The 20,380-nt window shown below is 43.5% G+C and overlaps 1 protein-coding gene across 1 annotated transcript; it reads right to left on the minus strand.

The window, feature by feature from the left end:
* Window positions 1-125: 125 nt before the first annotated feature.
* Window positions 126-12,151, minus strand: LOC129816891 (macrophage receptor MARCO-like). The gene is made up of 14 exons (XM_055871860.1): window positions 11,976-12,151; window positions 10,591-10,692; window positions 10,140-10,430; window positions 9,941-9,967; window positions 9,774-9,827; window positions 5,598-5,678; window positions 3,894-3,938; window positions 2,469-2,546; window positions 2,010-2,054; window positions 1,744-1,833; window positions 1,496-1,540; window positions 1,284-1,358; window positions 806-970; window positions 126-614 (listed from the first exon to the last, which is right to left on the minus strand). The coding sequence occupies exons 1-14, from the start codon at window positions 12,091-12,093 to the stop codon at window positions 484-486; spliced, it is 1,347 nt and encodes a 448-aa protein (XP_055727835.1). The 5' UTR covers window positions 12,094-12,151; the 3' UTR covers window positions 126-483.
* Between the last annotated feature and the right edge of the window lie 8,229 nt (window positions 12,152-20,380).

Below are 20,380 nucleotides of genomic sequence, written 5' to 3' on the forward strand. Positions count from 1 at the left end.
AACTGATGAAACTGGTTTACAAAATGCAATTCAGTTTTTTCTCTCTAAACTTTCATCCAGGGTACATTATTACAGGTAGTAATAAGTAATCAGTAATAAGTACTCAGTAATAAGTTAGCTTCATGTTAGTTAAATGCCATGTTTATTGAAATGCCTATAAGTTATTAATGTTGTTTTAATAAGATGAGACAAAGTAGATGCAACAAGTCTCCATACCATTAACTACAGTCTTTGACATGTTCATGTTTCTACATGGTGTGTGTGTGTGTGTGTGTGTGTGTGTGTGTGTGTGTGTGTGTGTGTGTGTGTGTGTGTGTGTGTGTGTGTGTGTGTGTGTGTGTGTGTGTGTGTGTGTGTGTGTGTGTGTGTGTGTGTGTGTGTGTGTGTGTGTGTGTGTGTGTCTCTCTCTCTCTCTCTCTATGCATCTCTCCTCCAGTCTTTTCGATGGAGTCCAGGAGTCTCTCCTTTGGATCCAGGACACACTCACACACACTGCACCCCAGCGTCCTCGTTGTGTTGACAGTTGTTGATGCCCATGCCGTTGTGGGGGCAGTCAAACACACTGGCCTCTGTGCCTGTGCAGCGCAAGTCATCAAACCAGATCTTGCCCACCCCTAAAAGAATCACAACTGAATCCACAGGCCAAGTCCAGGAGATTCAACAATGAACAATGAGCAATTCATGAATATATATAGAGTTAAACAAAATTCAACCAGGAAAGGATCTCTATACATCCTCAGTAGGAACAAACAGACAAAACCAATTGGAGGATCTATGGAAGTGATAAGGTAGTGGATGGACTCACCGGGGCTTGCCGTGAAGACTGTAGAGGCTCTTTGGTACCCCAGCATCTTGCAGAGCACCGTCCCATCCAATGTGTCGAAGCTGTCGTCACACACCGTACCCCACTGCCCCAACCACATCACCTCCACTCTCCCACGAGTCCCCCCACCAACAATACGCACATTCGCTGTCACCAGAGAGAGAGAGACATTTGAAAATATCTTATACACGCAATGATTGAAAATGAACTGTGCTCTATTCCAGGCCTATAGTCCAATGATTATTCACATGAATATTCAGTTAAATGAATACATATCATATTTACATACAGTATATATTTACGTAAACAAATGCACACCAACACGTGTGTGTGTGTGTGTGTGTGTGTGTGTGTGTGTGTGTGTGTGTGTGTGTGTGTGTGTGTGTGTGTGTGTGTGTGTGTGTGTGTGTGTGTGTGTGTGTGTGTGTGTGAGAGAGGCTCCATAGGTCCACACACTTACCTGGTCCAGCTGCTCTTTCACCCTTTTCTCCACGTGGACCTTGGCTTCCAGGACTTCCCGGCAATCCTGGAAGACCTAGGACATGCAGAAGTTAAAATTAAACACACACACACACACTCACACGCAATCCCGCACGGACGCACAAACACACAAATTAAACACACTCACACGCAATCACGCATGCACGCACACACACACACAGACACACACACCAGCAAGTCCTCTTGTTCCATTAACACCAGCAGGTCCTCTTGGTCCTGCGGAAGAAGAACAAGAGCTAGAAATTTGTACAAAAAGTCATACATGACACTTCATATGATTATAATAGCACCTAACGTTAGGAGAATATAATAAAGATGGGAAAATGTAGACAATCTACATAACCTGTCATTCTTGTAATCAGTCATTTTAAGGAAGTGATTATGAGGCTCCTATAGCTCAGAGACAGGGTGAAATTCACCTTCAGGTCCTGTGGGTCCAGGCTCTCCTGTCGGCCCTGTGTCACCCTTCAGACCACGGGCCCCTTTTACTCCATCACGCCCCTGGACTCCTGGAAGATTCACAGCACACTATGTCACACTCGCTGTACAATGTGGAGGCTATACAGTACAGTAAAGATGAAAATGCAAAAATGTGAAAACATTTGCACACAGTCACACACACTAACATGTAAAGGCCACCTCATGCTTGGCCTCATGAAACAGTTAAACATCAACAGTTATTTACCAGTGTCCCCTTTGGTTCCATTCTGGCCTGATATCCCTGGTAAACCTGTGAAGAGGTTGGAAGGTTAAGGTTAGAGGTGGCAACAAGAGTAAAGAGTAGACCAGGTTCAGCTTGTTGTTGAATAGTAAAAAATAGGTTGTTTACAAGTAAGCCCTTCAAATATGCAAATATGCACAGAGAAGTATATATCTCTGTGTCCGTGTGAAGGAAGTTAGAGGTAGTTTCGCAAGCCAATACTAACTAGCGTTAGCGCAGTGACTGGAAGTCTATGGGTGTCTGTAAGCATGCTAGCAATGGCTCGCTAGTTAGCAATGGCTCACGCAACTACCACACCTTCCTTCATACTGGACACAGAGACATAAAAAATGGTATCCACAAGTTAATCTGACTCTGGGGAAGTAGATAAAGGGCCTCATTGCCCAAATCCCGAAGTATCCTTTTATGCCCATGCAGACTCACCAATGTGTCCCATATCCCCCTTTGGTCCCTGTGGTCCTGGCAGCCCAGGGGGTCCTGAACAGTTGGTGGCTCCACTGTCTGTATGACACATAGTCAGAGTTACTGTATACACACACACACAAACACGCACGCACGCACGCACGCACGCACGCACGCACGCACGCACGCACGCACGAACACACACACACACACACACACACACACACACACACACACACACACACACAAACAGACTATCCACTAAAGATAATCAAATACATGCACATTAAAACACTTAACACAGGGGAACTTCACCCCTTTTTAACATCATATACATTTTCTCCGGCACCATAGCAGTGGCTACTTGTTGTGAAGTGGCTATGCTAAGAGAAATGTACTATATTTGTGCTGAAGCAAGCAGAACTCCAAACTACCTTTATTTACAGAATGCATTCACTCAGCACTTCTAATTTCAATTCAGAGGACGTAAAATGGACAGATTTCACAATAATGATCTGCTGATATGGTTTCCGTATTAATGTGACAACAGGAACAGAAACTGAGAAGGCTGAAATGTAAATGGAACTACTGGATGAAAAGGTCACAAGTTAATTTGAGCAAGTCATGATGACGTCATATTTATGATAACTCATAATATAGGATAATATAAAAGGATAATATAAAAGATACATTTAGTGAGGAATATTTATATTTATTTAACCCCAAAAGTGGAGTTTGAGTCTATTGTCAGGAGTCAATCTCCTACCTATTCAAGGGTGGAAGGGAATAGAGCCTTGTGCTCACCAGGCTGTTAAGACTATTAACAGTGAGGGCAATTAAGTAAAAATATGAATTTCCTTTCATGGAGAGAAAGAATAGTATCTGCCTGGGCAGCAGCAGCTTTAACCATCTAACCTACACTTTTAAAATGCATTCATGTCACCCCTCGAAAGCTTTTGAAGAGTCAGGGCTAGTTTTTCAGCTATAAAAAATGCAAAGTCCTGGAGCAAGTTCAGCCAATCAAATATTAATCAAGGGCATATTTATTTTGATTGGGCTGTGGGACATCAAGTGCACGACACACATTTACTCTGTGACGGATGGGGTGAGAGCGGGGGAGAGAGGCGGAGTCAGAAGGAAAAGGGGGGAATATTCAGTATTCCTGACACAATTAGCCTACTCCACCTGCAGACCCGGCCCCTGTGAAACTGTCAATAATTAATCTAGCCTCCGAATGTCTCTTAGACTAAAAGAGCTCACTAAGCTAACTATGGTGAAATATTCCCAGACTGTCCACTAGGGAGCTGTAAATTTAGTGTTGATGCATGGGTAATTGTCGTGGTAAACAGTCAACTTATCCACCATGTTCTACACAACTCTACTGCTTGAGTTCTATACCATGTTAGTACTACTGGACTGGTTCTATGTTAGTAATAATGGACTTACCGGGTGCACCAGCTGGTCCTTGTGGTCCAGTGGCACCATCTTCACCTGAAACATTGACATGTTATAGAGTTGAGGTACTGAATGGAGATCAATAGTGGTATAACCACAAGTGAACTCTATGTGAGCCGGTGGATATGAGCATTAACTTCTTATGGCTGGCTGCAGGGGCAGTATTGAGTAGCATGGATGAAAGGTGCCCAGAGTAAACGGCCTGCTACTCAGTCCCAGTTACTAATATATGCATATTATTATTAGTTTTGGATAGAAAACACTCTAAAATTTCTAAAACTGTTTGAATTATGTCTGTGAGATTAACAGAACTCATATGGCAGGCAAATACCTGAGAAGTTCCACTTCCTGTTTGGATTTTTTCTGGGGGTGCAATATTTTCAACCAAGCTCTCATTGAAAATACAGAGAGATATGGATGAGTTTTCACTTCCTACGGCTTCCACTAGATGTTAACAGTCAATAGAACTAAGTCTGATGACTCTAATGTGAAGGGGGGTCGAAGGAGACAGAATTTAGTAATCACAGCCATGAGGTGACCATGCATTCAACACGCGCGTTCACGTGAGAGGCAGCTCCGTTCCATCTCTCAATTGAAGTCGATGTAATTCCCTGGTTGGAACGTTATTCAAGATGTATGTTAACAACATTCTAAAGATTGATTCAGTACATCGTTTGACATTTTTCTACTGACTGTAACGGAACTTTTGGACATTTTGTCACGTTATAGTGGTCGCGCTTTGAGACTTTGGTTAGTGCGTTTGGTAAACAATTCGAAAGTAACTAATTTGACAGAAATAACAGACATTAACGAACAAATCAAGCATTTATTGTGGACCTGGGATTCCTAGGACTGCATTCTGATGAATTCATCAAAGGTAAGGAAACATTTATCATGTAATTTCTGGTTTCTGTTGAGTCCAACATGGTGGCTAATTTGGCTAATCATCTGAGCTCCATCTCAGATTATTGCATGGTTTATATTTCCGTTAAGTTTTTTTGAAATCTGACACAGCGGTTGCATTAAGGAGAGGTATATCTATAATTCTATGTGTATTACTTGTATTATCATTTATATTTATGTTGAGTATTTCTGTTGAAACGATGTGGCTATGCAAAGTCACTTGATGTTTTTGCAACTAGTGAATCTAACGCCTCAATGTAAACTCTGATTTTTTGATATAAATATGAACTTAATCAAACAAAACATGCATGCATTGTGTAACATGAAGTCCTATGAGTGTCATCTGATGTAAATAATCGAAGGTTAGTGATTAATTTGATCTCTATTCTGGTTTTTGTGAAAGCTATCTTTAGCTGGACAAAATGGCTGTGGTTATTGTGGTTTTGTGGTGACCTAACACAATCGTTTGTAGTGCTTTCGCTGAAAAGCCTATTTGAAATCGGACACTTTGGTGGGATTAACAACAAGATTACCTTTAAAATGATATAAGACACATGAATGTCTGAGGGATTTTAATTATGAGATTTCTGTTTTTGGAATTTGGCGCCCTGCACTTCGACTGGCTGTTGTCATATCGATCCCGTTAACGGGACTGCAGCCATAAAAAGTTTTAATAACCACAGACTACTAAATGCATTGTTATGACATAAAAGATCAGTAATGATGTCACATTTCCTATTGGGGTTTAGATTGAGGTTAAGGTATGATATCAGTATGAGTAAGGTGAATCACCTTTGGGTCCTGGTTCCCCTGGTTTTCCCTTGGCACCAGTCTGGCCATCAACTCCAGGGTCTCCTTTTTGTCCTGTCTCACCTGGAACACACAGTAACCCTCTCACTATCTACTGTTTCATGTGGAACACAGTAACCCTCTCACTATCTACCGTCTCACCTGGAACACACAGTAACCCTCTCACTATCTACTGTCTCACCTGGAACACACAGTAACCCTCTCACTATCTACCGTCTCACCTGGAACACACAGTAACCCTCTCACTATCTACTGTTTCATGTGGAACACAGTAACCCTTTCACTATCTACCGTCTCACCTGGAACACACAGTAACCCTCTCACTATCTACCGTCTCACCTGGAACACACAGTAACCCTCTCACTATCTACTGTCTCACCTGGAACACACAGTAACCCTCTCACTATCTACCGTCTCACCTGGAACACACAGTAACCCTCTCACTATCTACTGTCTCACCTGGAACACACAGTAACCCTCTCACTATCTATTGTTCCACGTGGAACACAGTAACCCTCTCACTATCTACCGTCTCACCTGGAACACACAGTAACCCTCTCACTATCTACTGTTTCACGTGGAACACAGTAACCCTCTCACTATCTACCGTCTCACCTGGAACACACAGTAACCCTCTCACTATCTACTGTCTCACGTGGAACACAGTAACACTCTCACTATCTACTGTCTCACCTGGAACACAGAGTAACCCTCTCACTATCTACTGTTTCACGTGGAACACAGTAACCCTCTCACTATCTACCGTCTCACCTGGAACACACAGTAACCCTCTCACTATCTACCGTCTCACCTGGAACACAGTTACCCTCTCACTATCTACTGTCTCACCTGGAACACACAGTAACCCTCTCCCTATCTACTGTCTCACCTGGAACACAGTAACCCTCTCACTATCTACCGTCTCACCTGGAACACACAGTAACCCTCTCACTATCTACTGTCTCACCTGGAACACAGTAGCCCTCTCACTATCTACGGTCTCACCTGGAAAACAGTAACCCTCTTACTATCTACTGTCTCACCTGGAACACAGTAACCCTCTTACTATCTACTGTCTCACCTGGAACACAGTAACCCTCTCACTATCTACCGTCTCACCCGGAACACAGTTACCCTCTCACTATCTACTGTCTCACCTGGAACACACAGTAACCCTCTCACTATCTACTGTCTCACCTGGAACACAGTAACCCTCTCACTATCTACCGTCTCACCTGGAACACACAGTAAACCTCTCACTATCTACTGTCTCACCTGGAACACAGTAACCCTCTCACTATCTATCGTCTCACCTGGAACACACAGTAACCCTCTCACTATCTACTGTCTCACCTGGAACACAGTAGCCCTCTCACTATCTACTGTCTCACCTAGAACACAGTAACCCTCTCACTATCTACTGTCTCACCTGGAACACAGTTACCCTCTCACTATCTACTGTCTCACCTGGAACACACAGTAAACCTCTCACTATCTACTGTCTCACCTGGAACACAGTTACCCTCTCACTATCTACTGTCTCACCTGGAACACAGTAACCCTCTAACTATCTACCGTCTCACCTGGAACACAGTTACCCTCTCACTATCTACTGTCTCACCTGGAACACACAGTAAACCTCACACTATCTACCGTCTCACCTGGAACACAGTTACCCTCTCACTATCTACTGTCTCACCTGGAACACACAGTAACCCTCTCACTATCTACCGTCTCACCTGGAACACAGTAACCCTCTCACTATCTACCGTCTCACCTGGAACACACAGTAAACCTCTCACTATCTACTGTCTCACCTAAAACACAGTAACCCTCTCACTATCTACCGTCTCACCTGGAACACACAGTAACCCTCTCACTATCTACTGTCTCACCTGGAACACAGTAACCCTCTTACTATCTACTGTCTCACCTGGAACACAGTATCCCTCTCACTATCTACTGTCTCACCTGGAACACAGTTACCCTCTCACTATCTACTGTCTCAATTGGAACACAGTAACCCTCTTACTGTCGACTGTCTCACCTGGAACACAGTTACCCTCTCACTATCTACTGTCTCACCTGGAACACAGTAACCCTCTCACTATCTACCGTCTCACCTGGAACACAGTTACCCTCTCACTATCTACTGTCTCACCTGGAACACACAGTAAACCTCTCACTATCTACTGTCTCACCTGGAACACAGTTACCCTCTCACTATCTACTGTCTCACCTGGAACACAGTAACCCTCTCACTATCTACCGTCTCACCTGGAACACAGTTACCCTCTCACTATCTACTGTCTCACCTGGAACACACAGTAAACCTCTCACTATCTACCGTCTCACCTGGAACACAGTTACCCTCTCACTATCTACTGTCTCACCTGGAACACACAGTAACCCTCTCACTATCTACCGTCTCACCTGGAACACAGTAACCCTCTCACTATCTACTGTCTCACCTGGAACACACAGTAAACCTCTCACTATCTACTGTCTCACCTGGAACACAGTAACCCTCTTACTATCTACTGTCTCACCTGGAACACAGTAACCCTCTTACTATCTACTGTCTCACCTGGAACACACAGTAACCCTCTCACTATCTACTGTTTCACGTGGAACACAGTAACCCTCTCACTATCTACCGTCTCACCTGGAACACACAGTAACCCTCTTACTATCTACTGTCTCACCTGGAACACAGTAACCCTCTTACTATCTACTGTCTCACCTGGAACACACAGTAACCCTCTTACTATCTACTGTCTCACCTGGAACACAGTTACCCTCTTACTATCTACTGTCTCACCTGGAACACAGTAACCCTCTCACTATCTACCGTCTCACCTGGAACACAGTTACCCTCTCACTATCTACTGTCTCACCTGGAACACACAGTAAACCTCTCACTATCTACCGTCTCACCTGGAACACAGTTACCCTCTCACTATCTACTGTCTCACCTGGAACACACAGTAACCCTCTCACTATCTACCGTCTCACCTGGAACACAGTAACCCTCTCACTATCTACCGTCTCACCTGGAACACACAGTAACCCTCTCACTATCTACTGTCTCACCTGGAACACAGTATCCCTCTCACTATCTACTGTCTCACCTGGAACACAGTTACCCTCTCACTATCTACTGTCTCAATTGGAACACAGTAACCCTCTTACTATCGACTGTCTCACCTGGAACACAGTTACCCTCTCACTATCTACTGTCTCACCTGGAACACAGTAACCCTCTCACTATCTACCGTCTCACCTGGAACACAGTTACCCTCTCACTATCTACTGTCTCACCTGGAACACACAGTAAACCTCTCACTATCTACCGTCTCACCTGGAACACAGTTACCCTCTCACTATCTACTGTCTCACCTGGAACACACAGTAAACCTCTCACTATCTACCGTCTCACCTAGAACACACAGTAACCCTCTCACTATCTACTGTCTCAATTGGAACACAGTAACCCTTTCACTATCTACTTATATACAAAAGCAAACATTAAATGTTACAGTGAATTACATCAAATCAGCTTTACATAGAACGGTCACAGATCACTTGACAGAGAAAGGTCTGTATGAAACATTATTGATGTTGAGTCTGATGGATTCTTAATTTTTCTTTGATGAATTATGTTATTGTGAAAAATACAATCATTGCCTCGAAAAAGGCACTTATCCATGTTAGCTGACTGAAACTGTCTGCCTGCTTACTAAATGGGTGCAGTTAGCATCCACTCTATAGTGTGATGAAGGATGGCATTTTGGTAGGACGACCTATTGGAAACGCCTGACTCAGACTCTAATGATAATATGTTAGCTTGTGTGAAAATCCATCCCTGATTGAGACTTCATACAGGGGTAAATGCATTGACTAAGCAGTGGGTTATTATGAAATAAGAGGCAGGCAGATCATTCATCCTTCACTTTCTCTGATCCTGACTGGTGATGACAGGTCATCAGTTCATCGTTACTGGACAGACGAGAAGATAAATGCTAATGCTACATATTTCCTCTCCTACAACCCTCCAATGTGTGGTAGAGTTAGATTGGTGCTGAGCTAACATTGGCTGTTGCAGTGACACGGTGATGCCACTACAATGCAGCAATGTAGCGCTTTAGGTGGACTCACCTGTGTATCCCTTCTCCCCCCTCACACCAGTTGCCCCGCTCGCACCAGGTGGACCTAGGGTAACCATAGCATCAAATGACATGGGAATTACAAGTGTAAGGGGCATTGATACCTCTCTTACTCTCTTCTATGGTTGTTGATTTTGCACTAAGGATGAGGGGACTTACCAATAGGTCCCTGTGGGCCTGGTGAAGCTGCAATGCAAAAATAGCCTGCATTATTACACCAGATACACTCTTGTATTTTATACTTTGCAAAGCATAATGACAAAATATGGGTGTATACCTACGTCCATGTGTAACCATATTTTATATAAAATGTAAGATCTATCAACCTGGACGTCCTGCCATTTCTTACAGTAGCTACCTTTGAGGAATCTGAGTGTTTTCACTGTGTCCTGAAGGAGAGTGGTGCTGGCATTGACCACACCCAGGTCTGTCCTCAGCTGGCCCAGCTGTCCATCCTCCCCACATAGGCTGCTGACCTGGGTCTGTAACCTCCCCAGGTCTCCTCTGAGAGAGTTGGACTCCAAGCTGGTGTTTCTGGCCAGGGTACGGAGGTCCTCCTCCTGGTCCGTCCCCAGGGGGAGGTGGATGTTGGTCAGCGTCGTTGTCCTGGAGCCAGAGGAGGAGAAACAACAAGACTCCATCGAAAAGACTGGGGGAGAGGTGCACAGAGACAGACAAATAGTGTCACTAATACAGGAAGTCGTGTGTTGATGCAGTTCAGGATATAATGGGAAATCTAGTTTCTCCTTTACATTAGATAAATGTGCTTGAACCATTTTGGACATAAAACCAACCAATGGTTGATGTACCTTTGTAAAGGAGGAAGGCATTCAGTGCAGTCAGAAGGATGAGGTAAACGACAATAACATTCAGACATCGCTGTGCTCCTCTGGCCTTGGCTGGTTTTAGATCTGAAACATGTTGACATGAACACAAACAACATTTATACATTTATGCTACATTCCAAATGGGCCCCTACCATCTACACCTACTCAGACAACACCCCCGAGATCCTCATTAAGACCCTCTTATAACAACGCATCATTACGTATAAAACATAAAACCCAACCCATTTGACACATAGCGGAAGTCATCTGATTTGGGGCTGAGGTTGCAAAAATGAGCTGTATTGACAGTGTTAAGAGCAATCTGTAGAAAAGGGGAAGTAGCATGGGGTACATACGTTTGGATCATCCTGACACTAAATTCTACATCTCCTGCTAAGAATGTCAGTGCCATTGCCTTTCACAGGAAGTACTGTTTCTCGAGAAGTATACCAAAAGTATACAAAAATATTGTCTTTCATCGAAAACTGCTACACATAAGCATACAAGCAATCATATTGCTTAAACCTATCCAATTCATGTTCTGTCAAGGGGTAGGGATTACAGGTAGGGATTACAGGTGGGATTACAGGTGGGATTACAGGTGGGATTTAGAATTCAGATGAATGCATCCCTTGGAATATGGAGAAATTATCTCAACAAACCCACAGACATGGCTGCACTCTTCTGGCTATTTCTCTATTTCTGCCTCAGTGTAGAAAGTCAGGCTGTTAAGCTTGGTTAATAGCACTCATCTACTGTAGGTTGCCACAGCAGGTGTGTCTGGCCAGCGAATATAAAGTTGGAATTCAGTGCTATCTATGGTCTCTGCACATGGCAAAAGCTCTTTGGCTAGACTGGTTATTTTTGCAGTGCACAGACAGTACTTCTACTTCTGTTTCAGTCTCCACCACCACTTTCAGATTGTGTTGTACCATAGCAATCTGATCCCTCCCAGTTATGTTCTCACAAGGATTGTCACCCTGAAGAGTTTGAATGTAGTTACAATAAATTACCATTCACTGTATTGAAGATCATCCAAGACACTTTATAATGTAATAATATAATACATCCAGACAGTTTTATCCAAAGCAACATGCTCTACCAACTGAGCTACAGCGGATCACACTTTGCACCAATTCAAGGTGAATTGGGTAAAGAACATACTTTGAAATAAGAAAGGCCTCTGCACCAGGTGGACCTAGGGAAACATGCCTGCCCTAATGTGCATAGGCCCCTAGCACCAGGGGTGGAATATAAGAAAAATCACACAAATAGCTCACTACTGTTGAATCACCAGGCCTTTGGCACAAGAAGAACTTACAAGTCAAAATGTTGCCCCTGTGACCCCCAGGTCCACCCATGCTTACCGCTGCTCTGGAAGGTGTACATGTCCGTCCTGCTCAGTTTCATGTCTAAGTCAAGCAGTGGGTTACTCTGGTAGAACGAGCTGATGTGATCCTCTCCTCTTTCTACTGATGTCTCCATGTTACTCCAAAGTGACAGACAACACCCCCGAGATCCTCATCAAGACCCTCTTATAACAACGCATCATTACGTATAAAACATAAAACCCAACCCATTTGACACATAGCGGAAGTCATCTGATTTGGGGCTGAGGTTGCAAAAATGAGCTGTATTGACAGTGTTAAGAGCAATCTGTAGAAAAGGGGAAGTAGCATGGGGTACATACGTTTGGATCATCCTGACACTAAATTCTACATCTCCTGCTAAGAATGTCAGTGCCATTGCCTTTCACAGGAAGTACTGTTTCTCGAGAAGTATACCAAAAGTATACAAAAACATTATCTTTCATTGAAAACTGCTACAGAAAAGCATACAAGCAACGAAAACAACATTATAAAACAACATTACATCTCTCTCTCTCCCTCTCTCTCTCTGGTGGGGATCTCAGTGGGTCAAAGGTTATATAGGTTACTGTTACCCCCTGTTGCCTTCTGTCTCCATCTCTACTCTTACTCCTTCTTTCTCCTTTCTTCCTTCAACTGTTTTGTTGTCTCTCTCTATCCCCCCCTCTCTCTCCTTCTCTATCCCTCTCTCTTAGATGTGAAATCCCAACGAGAGGACAGCGCTGAACAGGCTCATCTGATTTTTGATTGAATCCTGCCACCTTGTGGTCATTGGACAGAAGGCAATCTAAGGAACGAAAACCCTTCCCTGCTTGCCCTAATGTGCATTTAATGCGGCTGTGCACTGCAGTCGATTGGATTAGATGAGGGAAATGTTGCTCTATCTCAATTGCCTAAATCTGTCCTCTCCTTGGCCAGGTTCCACAGCTAAGGCAATGTAATGCAACAACCAATGTTTGCGTGCCAGGCCATTGACTGTGTCATAAACTGACAAATTGCTATAACATATGACGTGGTTCGCTGATACTTAAAATACCTACCCAGGCATTGGAAGATGCGTCAGCAATGTGTAAGCTCTGGAACGGGGCCCTTGTCTCCACCCCTTCATCTGCACTGATCAGTGCTTTGAAGGAAAAGAGGAGAGGATATGTAGCCTAGGCCCATAGCTGTTGATATCCACTCTCACAGCAGAGATCCCTAATGATGACCGGAACTGTGGAAAGAGATTCTCTGCATCAGAAACACAAAAACAACCAAGGACTTCCACAAGGGTGAGATATGTTAAACCAAGAAACCAAAGAGTATAGCCTACCAGCTTACTCAGGAGAGAGACCTCACCACAGCACTCTATATGATACGGATTTCTCAGATTATGTTCTTAAACGACACCAAAAAGCCCATTCTGATGGGAATAGGGCTCACATAAAACCTTATCTTTATCAGGTGTTTGAGAAGAGATTCACTAGCACAGGCACCTTGACAAATCACGAGTGAAACCTAACCATTGCTCAGAGTGTAAAGAGCAAATCTCTCAGCAATGGCATTTGAAACAACACCAGCACACTCAAACAGAAGGAGGGAACGCCTTAACTTATTCTCATTATGGAAAGACCTTCACTGAATTAAAAGCCCTAGGTTAACCCCAGAAATTACATAGCCAACAGAAACTGTATCATTGCTCTGACTTTGTGAGCTTGTGTGGCCTACCATTTCGAGGCTGAGAAGTTGTTGCTCCTAGACCTTTCCGCAGCTCTAGCAGGGCAGACATTTGACAAACTGACTTGTTGGAAAGGTGGATCCTATGACGGTGCCACGTTGAAAGTCACTGAGCTCTTCAAGTTTTATTCACAGTACGTTTGTGTTAGGCTAGCTGTGTTTCTGTACTGCACATATGATGGTAGAGTGTGCAAAGCAAATGTGCACCCGTTTGATAAACGGGTTTGATACAAATCATCATATCATTCTGCCAGGTAGGCCAACTTTGCATTAAAAGCATGTAATGCGAATTTTATAGAGCCAATAGACTATATAGCTTACCTTTAGAAGCTCTGGAACGGGGCCCTTGTCTCTATAGCTTACCTTTAGAAGCTCTGGAACGGGGCCCTTGTCTCCACCCCTTCATCTGCACTGATCAGTGCTTTGAAGGAAAAGAGGAGAGGATATGTAGCCTAGGCCCATAGCTGTTGATATCCACTCTCACAGCAGAGATCCCTAATGATGACCGGAACTGTGGAAAGAGATTCTCTGCATCAGAAACACAAAAACAACCAAGGACTTCCACAAGGGTGAGATATGTTAAACCAAGAAACCAAAGAGTATAGCCTACCAGCTTACTCAGGAGAGAGACCTCACCACAGCACTCTATATGATACGGATTTCTCAGATTATGTTCTTAAACGACACCAAAAAGCCCATTCTGATGGGAATAGGGCTCACATAAAACCTTATCTTTATCAGGTGTTTGAGAAGAGATTCACTAGCACAGGCACCTTTACAAATCACGAGTGAAACCTAACCATTGCTCAGAGTGTAAAGAGCAAATCTCTCAGCAATGGCATTTGAAACAACACCAGCACACTCAAACAGAAGGAGGGAACGCCTTAACTTATTCTCATTATGGAAAGACCTTCACTGAATTAAAAGCCCTAGGTTAACCCCAGAAATGACATAGCCAACAGAAACTGTATCATTGCTCTGACTTTGTGAGCTTGTGTGGCCTACCATTTCGAGGCTGAGAAGTTGTTGCTCCTAGACCTTTCCGCAGCTCTAGCAGGGCAGACATTTGACAAACTGACTTGTTGGAAAGGTGGCATCCTATGACGGTGCCACGTTGAAAGTCACTGAGCTCTTCAAGTTTTATTCACAGTACGTTTGTGTTAGGCTAGCTGTGTTTCTGTACTGCACATATGATGGTAGAGTGTGCAAAGCAAATGTGCACCCGTTTGATAAACGGGTTTGATACAAATCATCATATCATTCTGCCAGGTAGGCCAACTTTGCATTAAAAGCATGTAATGCGAATTTTATAGAGCCAATAGACTATATAGCTTACCTTTAGAAGTGTTTACTTCAGGCTGACTACCTGCATCTATTGTGTTGCAATGTCCCATAATTGTCAAAATCAACTTGAATATCGACTAAATTGGTTTTGCAGCGACACAATTCGAAAGGAAGGCTACAGCAAAATATTTCCTTGTACTGTTTGCGATTCACATATTATTATTTTGATTCCCATTATTCTATTAATTAAGGAATAATGCCCTCAGAAGCCAGTGTTTGGAGGAGATATTGGTATGGGTGTCAGGACTGAGACGAAGTCGAGGGCTGGCAAACAGTGCCAATATATCCTCCAAACATCGGCTTCTCGGGCATTATCACACACCACAGTACAATACTATAATGCATTTAAAATAGCCACACTCTATACAATATTATGTTATCCTACAATATAATATCAACCACATTATGTATCCCACCTGGTGATAATGGGCTGCGTCTAGACATGGCAGCCAGACCCAGATCCCCCGCCTAAACACTGGCACAGGATCTGGTCTGACCAGTCGAAAGACCACTGTTGCAAAACATCAGAACGAACGCAGCCACTGACTCACTCCAATATCTAATACAAAATCATACACACAAGACAAACAGAGCTCTAGTGGGCAAACCCAAAATAAATAATCATTTTAAAAAAGATTGTAAAAAACAACAACAAAAGTAGGGGGGTAACTAAAGCTTGATAGGCTACACATCATAATAATCTGTTCTGAAAAGGGGTCAGAGAAAGGTGGTAGGAGAGCTTCTCTAACGTTTTCAATGTGATACAAATACTGTATTTTTCCCACTTCCCAAAGAAAAGTGTCCATCTTTGTATTAGTCGAAAAGATAATCTCTCAAGCTGCTACCCTGCTAAGTAAGAGGTGCCATTCTCCTAAAGTGGGAGTGTGAGCTGACTTCCATTGTTGAATTAGTAACCTTCTAACTAACACCCCTGCAGGTTGGACCCAGTCCTAGTCTGAGGTGGAAAGGTCCTCAGTAGAGGAGGTGTCTCCCATCATTTATAGCCAAGGACAAAATGGGACCTGGAACCCTACAACCCTCAATGCTTTCATGTACCTGTGACCAGAACTCTTGAGCTGTGGGACATGTACAGGTGGGCCCTCTGCAAGACATCTCCAGCAGTCAGGGTTGTCTTTTAACTTGGCCCAGTGGAGCTTGGAGGGTGTCCAGTATATTCTGTTGATGACCTTAAAGTGAATGAGTCTGGTTCGAATTTCCCTTAACATTTTCCTGGATTCTTTTGGGATGTCTGACCACTCTTTTTCTGAGAAAGAAACCTCTAGATCAGCTTCCCATACCATTTTTGAACGAAGAGATCCGAGCACTCCTTTAGTAGCAGGCCATAATAGAGTGAGGCTTCGTGTCCCTTACTGTAAAGAGAAAGGATATGTGAAGGAACGTTACCAGAGGGAGGAGTGCCAGAGGGTCCAAAAGTACTTCTAAGCAAACTCAGAATTAGTAAATGTCTCCAAAATTGTTGCCAAATTCCTCCTGCAGGTCCCCAAATGATTTAATGTTACTGTCCCAATAGAGGTCATCTTATAGCTTTCTGAAGCCATACGCTACAAAGAAAACGGGATTTGGCAATACACAATTTAGTGTTCCACCACAAACTAGAGCCTAGATTTGAAAAATAATTTGAAAAAAGCATACTGTATGTGAGACTCCAGACCCATTGTAAGCAAATGTGATATGATGGGATGGGCTCATGTCTCAGATTGCAGGGCAGCAATAACACAGCTAAGAAGAGGAAGAGGGTGACAGAGGTGATTTTCTAAAATGTACCATGGAGGGGTCCTTTCAGGGGATAGGGACCAATGCGCTAGATGTCTCAGACTAAATGCATAATTGTAAAGCAATAAGTCGGGGATCCACAGTCCACCCTGGTCCATGGGTCTCTGTGGTTTTCGCAAAACGCATTTTAGGGCGTTTTCCATTCCACTAGATATTATAACACAGTCTATGTAACTCAAGGAAGTATTTTATAGGTTTTCTAATAGGGAGACCTTGCAGAATGTAGTTCAATTTTGGAAAAACGTTCATTTTTTAAATGTTGGCCTTACCCCACAGAAATAGGAAAAGGGGGGTCCACCTATCACTATTCGATTTTAATTGATCTAGGAGGGGCTCTATGTTCAGACAGCTGGGGTGAAAATATGATACCAAGGTAGTTTAAATCCTTGTCTGGCCACTTAAAGTTGCCTGCCTGAAACAGTGTTTCGGGGCAGTAGGAGTTCAGGGGGAGGGCTTATCCTGATCATTTAGAGAAACAATTGATAGTTGAGAGTAATGATGGGACAGATTTTCCTGGGTCTGAAACAAACAGCAATATGTTCTCGCCATAGAGCATCAGTTTGTGGGTAGTTGGACCTATCTAGATAGCAGGAAAGTTGTGGTCGAGACGGATAGCTGCCGCTAATGGTTCCAGTGCCAAAGCAAAAAGATGGGTACTAAGTCCGTAACCCTGTCTTGAGCCTCGGTACAGGCGAAGCATGGTGAGATAAATCCATTTGTTACCACTGCTGCAGTTGGTTCACTATATAACAACCGGATCCACATAATATCAACTAAGCACCTGACATTATCGGAAGAACTGTGATTGCGAATAAACCCCACCTAATCTGGATGGACCAGGGTGGATACAACCTTATCCAACCTGTTGGCTAGGATCTTTGGTAATACCTTTCGGTCGCAGTTAATAAGATAAATTGGTCTATAACTCTAACAGTTTGTTGGGTCCTTATCCTTTTTCAGAATAAGTGTGATAAGAGCTTGAGAAACAGTGGAGGGTAGCGAGCCACTATCCATAGACTCCTCATACGTGTAAAGTAACATAGGAACCATCTCCACCACAAATTGTTTATAAAATTCAAGGGTAAAACCACCTGGCCCTGGAGATTTGTCTGAGGGCAATTTTTTAATCACAGCCACTATTTCCTCCACTGTTATGGGGGCCTCAAGAGAATCCTTTTGTTCACTGGACAGAGTGGGAAGATTTAACTTGCTAAGAAAGGATTCAATTTCCCTGGATTCTGCATTAGACTCAGAGCTATACAGACCTACATAAAAGTCCTTCAAAGTTGTATTAATATCTGTTGTTCTGTTCAGCAGTGAGCCCGCCTGATCTCTAACCCCGGATTCTTCCACTTGTATCTGCTTCTCAAGCTCCAGTTGTTTGGCAGCGCTCTCCTTCTTTTTGTGTGAGGCATGTTGGATTATGTGGCCCCTAAGGAAGACCTTGAGAGCCTCCCAGGCCACCCCAGGTGATAGGGCAGAGTGTAGATTAGTCTCTTTATACAAGTCAATTTGAGCATTCAAAGAATACCTGAAGTCAACATCTAATAATACACTGGAATTCAGCCTCCACCTACGAGATGTACTTTATTTACTAATGGAGACTATTCAGAGACTCACATCAGCATGATTAGATATCAGTATGCTCCCGATTGTGCATTAGAGGGTGAAGGAGAAGAGTGGGCTAGAAATGAGGAAATAGTAAATCCTAGAATAAACATGATGAGGAGTAAAATGTATAGTCTCTTGTTGTAGGATTAAACATTCTCCACACATCAACCAAACCTAGAGCCTTACAGAGGCTATCTGATACCCCAACAGACATACGTGGGCGGGAGAGAGATGGGCTACTCCGGTCCAGAACGGGATCAAGAATCTGATTGTAGTCTCCTCCCATCAGAATTGGATAATCACCCATCCCAGCCAGTCTGCATTATAGGTCCCTCAAAAAAGAAGGATCATCTATGTTGAGGGCATATATATTAGACAGAATCAAAGCATGTCCCTGAATCTCAGCAAGAATAATAACTATCTGCACATTGTCATCCTTAGACACTTTAAGAAATGTAAATTGTAGATGTTTATGGACTAAAATTGCTACACCACTTGCTCTTACTAGACCCAGTAGAAAAAGTACATGACCCAGCCAGCCTCTACACAGATTCTTGTACTCCATCTCTGTGAGATGCGTCTCCTATAGAAAGGATTAATTAGCTGACTCATTCCCTTTGTGTTCAATGTTGAGAAGCTCAGCCCCTTATTTCCGTTGGAAAGCATTAAATCTACATGTATGATGCGTTAAGCACAGCATAGCCTTGGGAAGGGAAGAAGAACTAGACCCTACAAAAACAAAACAACAAAACTGAAATGGCGTGGTCATAAGTGAGCAGACCAAAACTATTTGGCACTTAACTACACTAAACATAGGGCCCGTGATTCGCTAACTAAAATGCGGCTGAAAAGACGGCACCATTGCATGAGCTAAGAAGTGTCTTTGGGAAGTACTCAGAAAGTATTTCCACATTTTGTTACATTACAGCCTTACTCTAAAATGTATTTCAGTAAATACATTTTTCCCTCATCAATCTACACACAACACCCCATAATGACAAAGCAAAAGCCGTTATTTAGAAATGTTTGCAAACTTCTAAAACATGTTTTACTGAAATATGACGTTTACATAAGTATTCAGACCCTTTACTCAGTACATTGTTGAAGGACCTTTGGCAGTGATTACAGCCTCGAGTCTTCTTGGGTATGACACTACAAGCTTGACACACCTGTATTTCTGGAGTTTCTCCCATTCTTCTCTGCAGATCCTCTCAAGCTCTGTCAGGTTGGATGGGGAGCGTCGCTGCACAGCTATTTTCAGGTCTCCAGGGATGTTCGATCATGTTCGAGTCCGGGCTCTGGCTGGACCACTCAAGGACATTCAGAGACTTGTCCCGAAGCCACACCTGTGATGTCTTGGCTGTGTGCTTAGGGGTGTTGTCCTGTTGGAAGGTGAACCTTCGCACCAGTCTGAGGTTCTGAGCGCTCTGGAGCACATTTTTTTCAAGGATCTCTCTGTACTTTTCTCTGTTCATCATTCCCTCGATCCTGACTAGTCACCCAGTCATTGCCGATGAAAAAACATCCCCACAGCATGATGCTGCCACCAACATGCTTCACTGTAGGGATGGTGCCAGGCTTCCTTCAGACGTGACGCTTGGCATTCAGGCCAAAGAGTTCAGTCTTTGTTTCATAAGACCAGAGAATCTTTTCTCTCATGGTCTGAGAGTCTTTAGGTGCCTTTTGGCAAACTCCAAGCAGACTGTCATGTGCCTTTTACTGAGGAGTGGCTTCCATCTTGTCACTCTACCATAAAAGCCTGATTAGTGGAGTGCTGCAGAGATTGTTGTCCTTCTGGAAGGTTCTCCCATCTCCACAGAGGAACTCTGGAGCTCTGTCAGAGTGGCCATTGGGTTCTTGGTCACCTCCCTGACCAAGGCCCTTCTCCCGCGATTGCTCAGTTTGGCCGGGCGGCCAGTTCTAGGAAGAGTCTTGGTGGT

The sequence above is a fragment of the Salvelinus fontinalis genome, chromosome 19 (assembly GCF_029448725.1).
Source record: "Salvelinus fontinalis isolate EN_2023a chromosome 19, ASM2944872v1, whole genome shotgun sequence".
In the NCBI taxonomy this organism is placed as follows: Eukaryota; Metazoa; Chordata; class Actinopteri; order Salmoniformes; family Salmonidae; genus Salvelinus; species Salvelinus fontinalis.

Coding starts and splice junctions, on each gene's coding strand:
- LOC129816891 (XM_055871860.1), bottom strand. CDS start 12,093: ATGGAGACATCAGTAGAAAGAGGAGAGGATCACATCAGCTCGTTCTAC. Junction 5,679..9,773: donor GGGGGAGAAGGGATACACAG/GTGAGTCCACCT, acceptor TGTGTGTTCCAG/GTGAGACAGGACAAAAAGGA. Junction 1,359..1,495: donor TGGAACAAGAGGACTTGCTG/GTGTGTGTGTCT, acceptor TGCATGTCCTAG/GTCTTCCAGGATTGCCGGGA.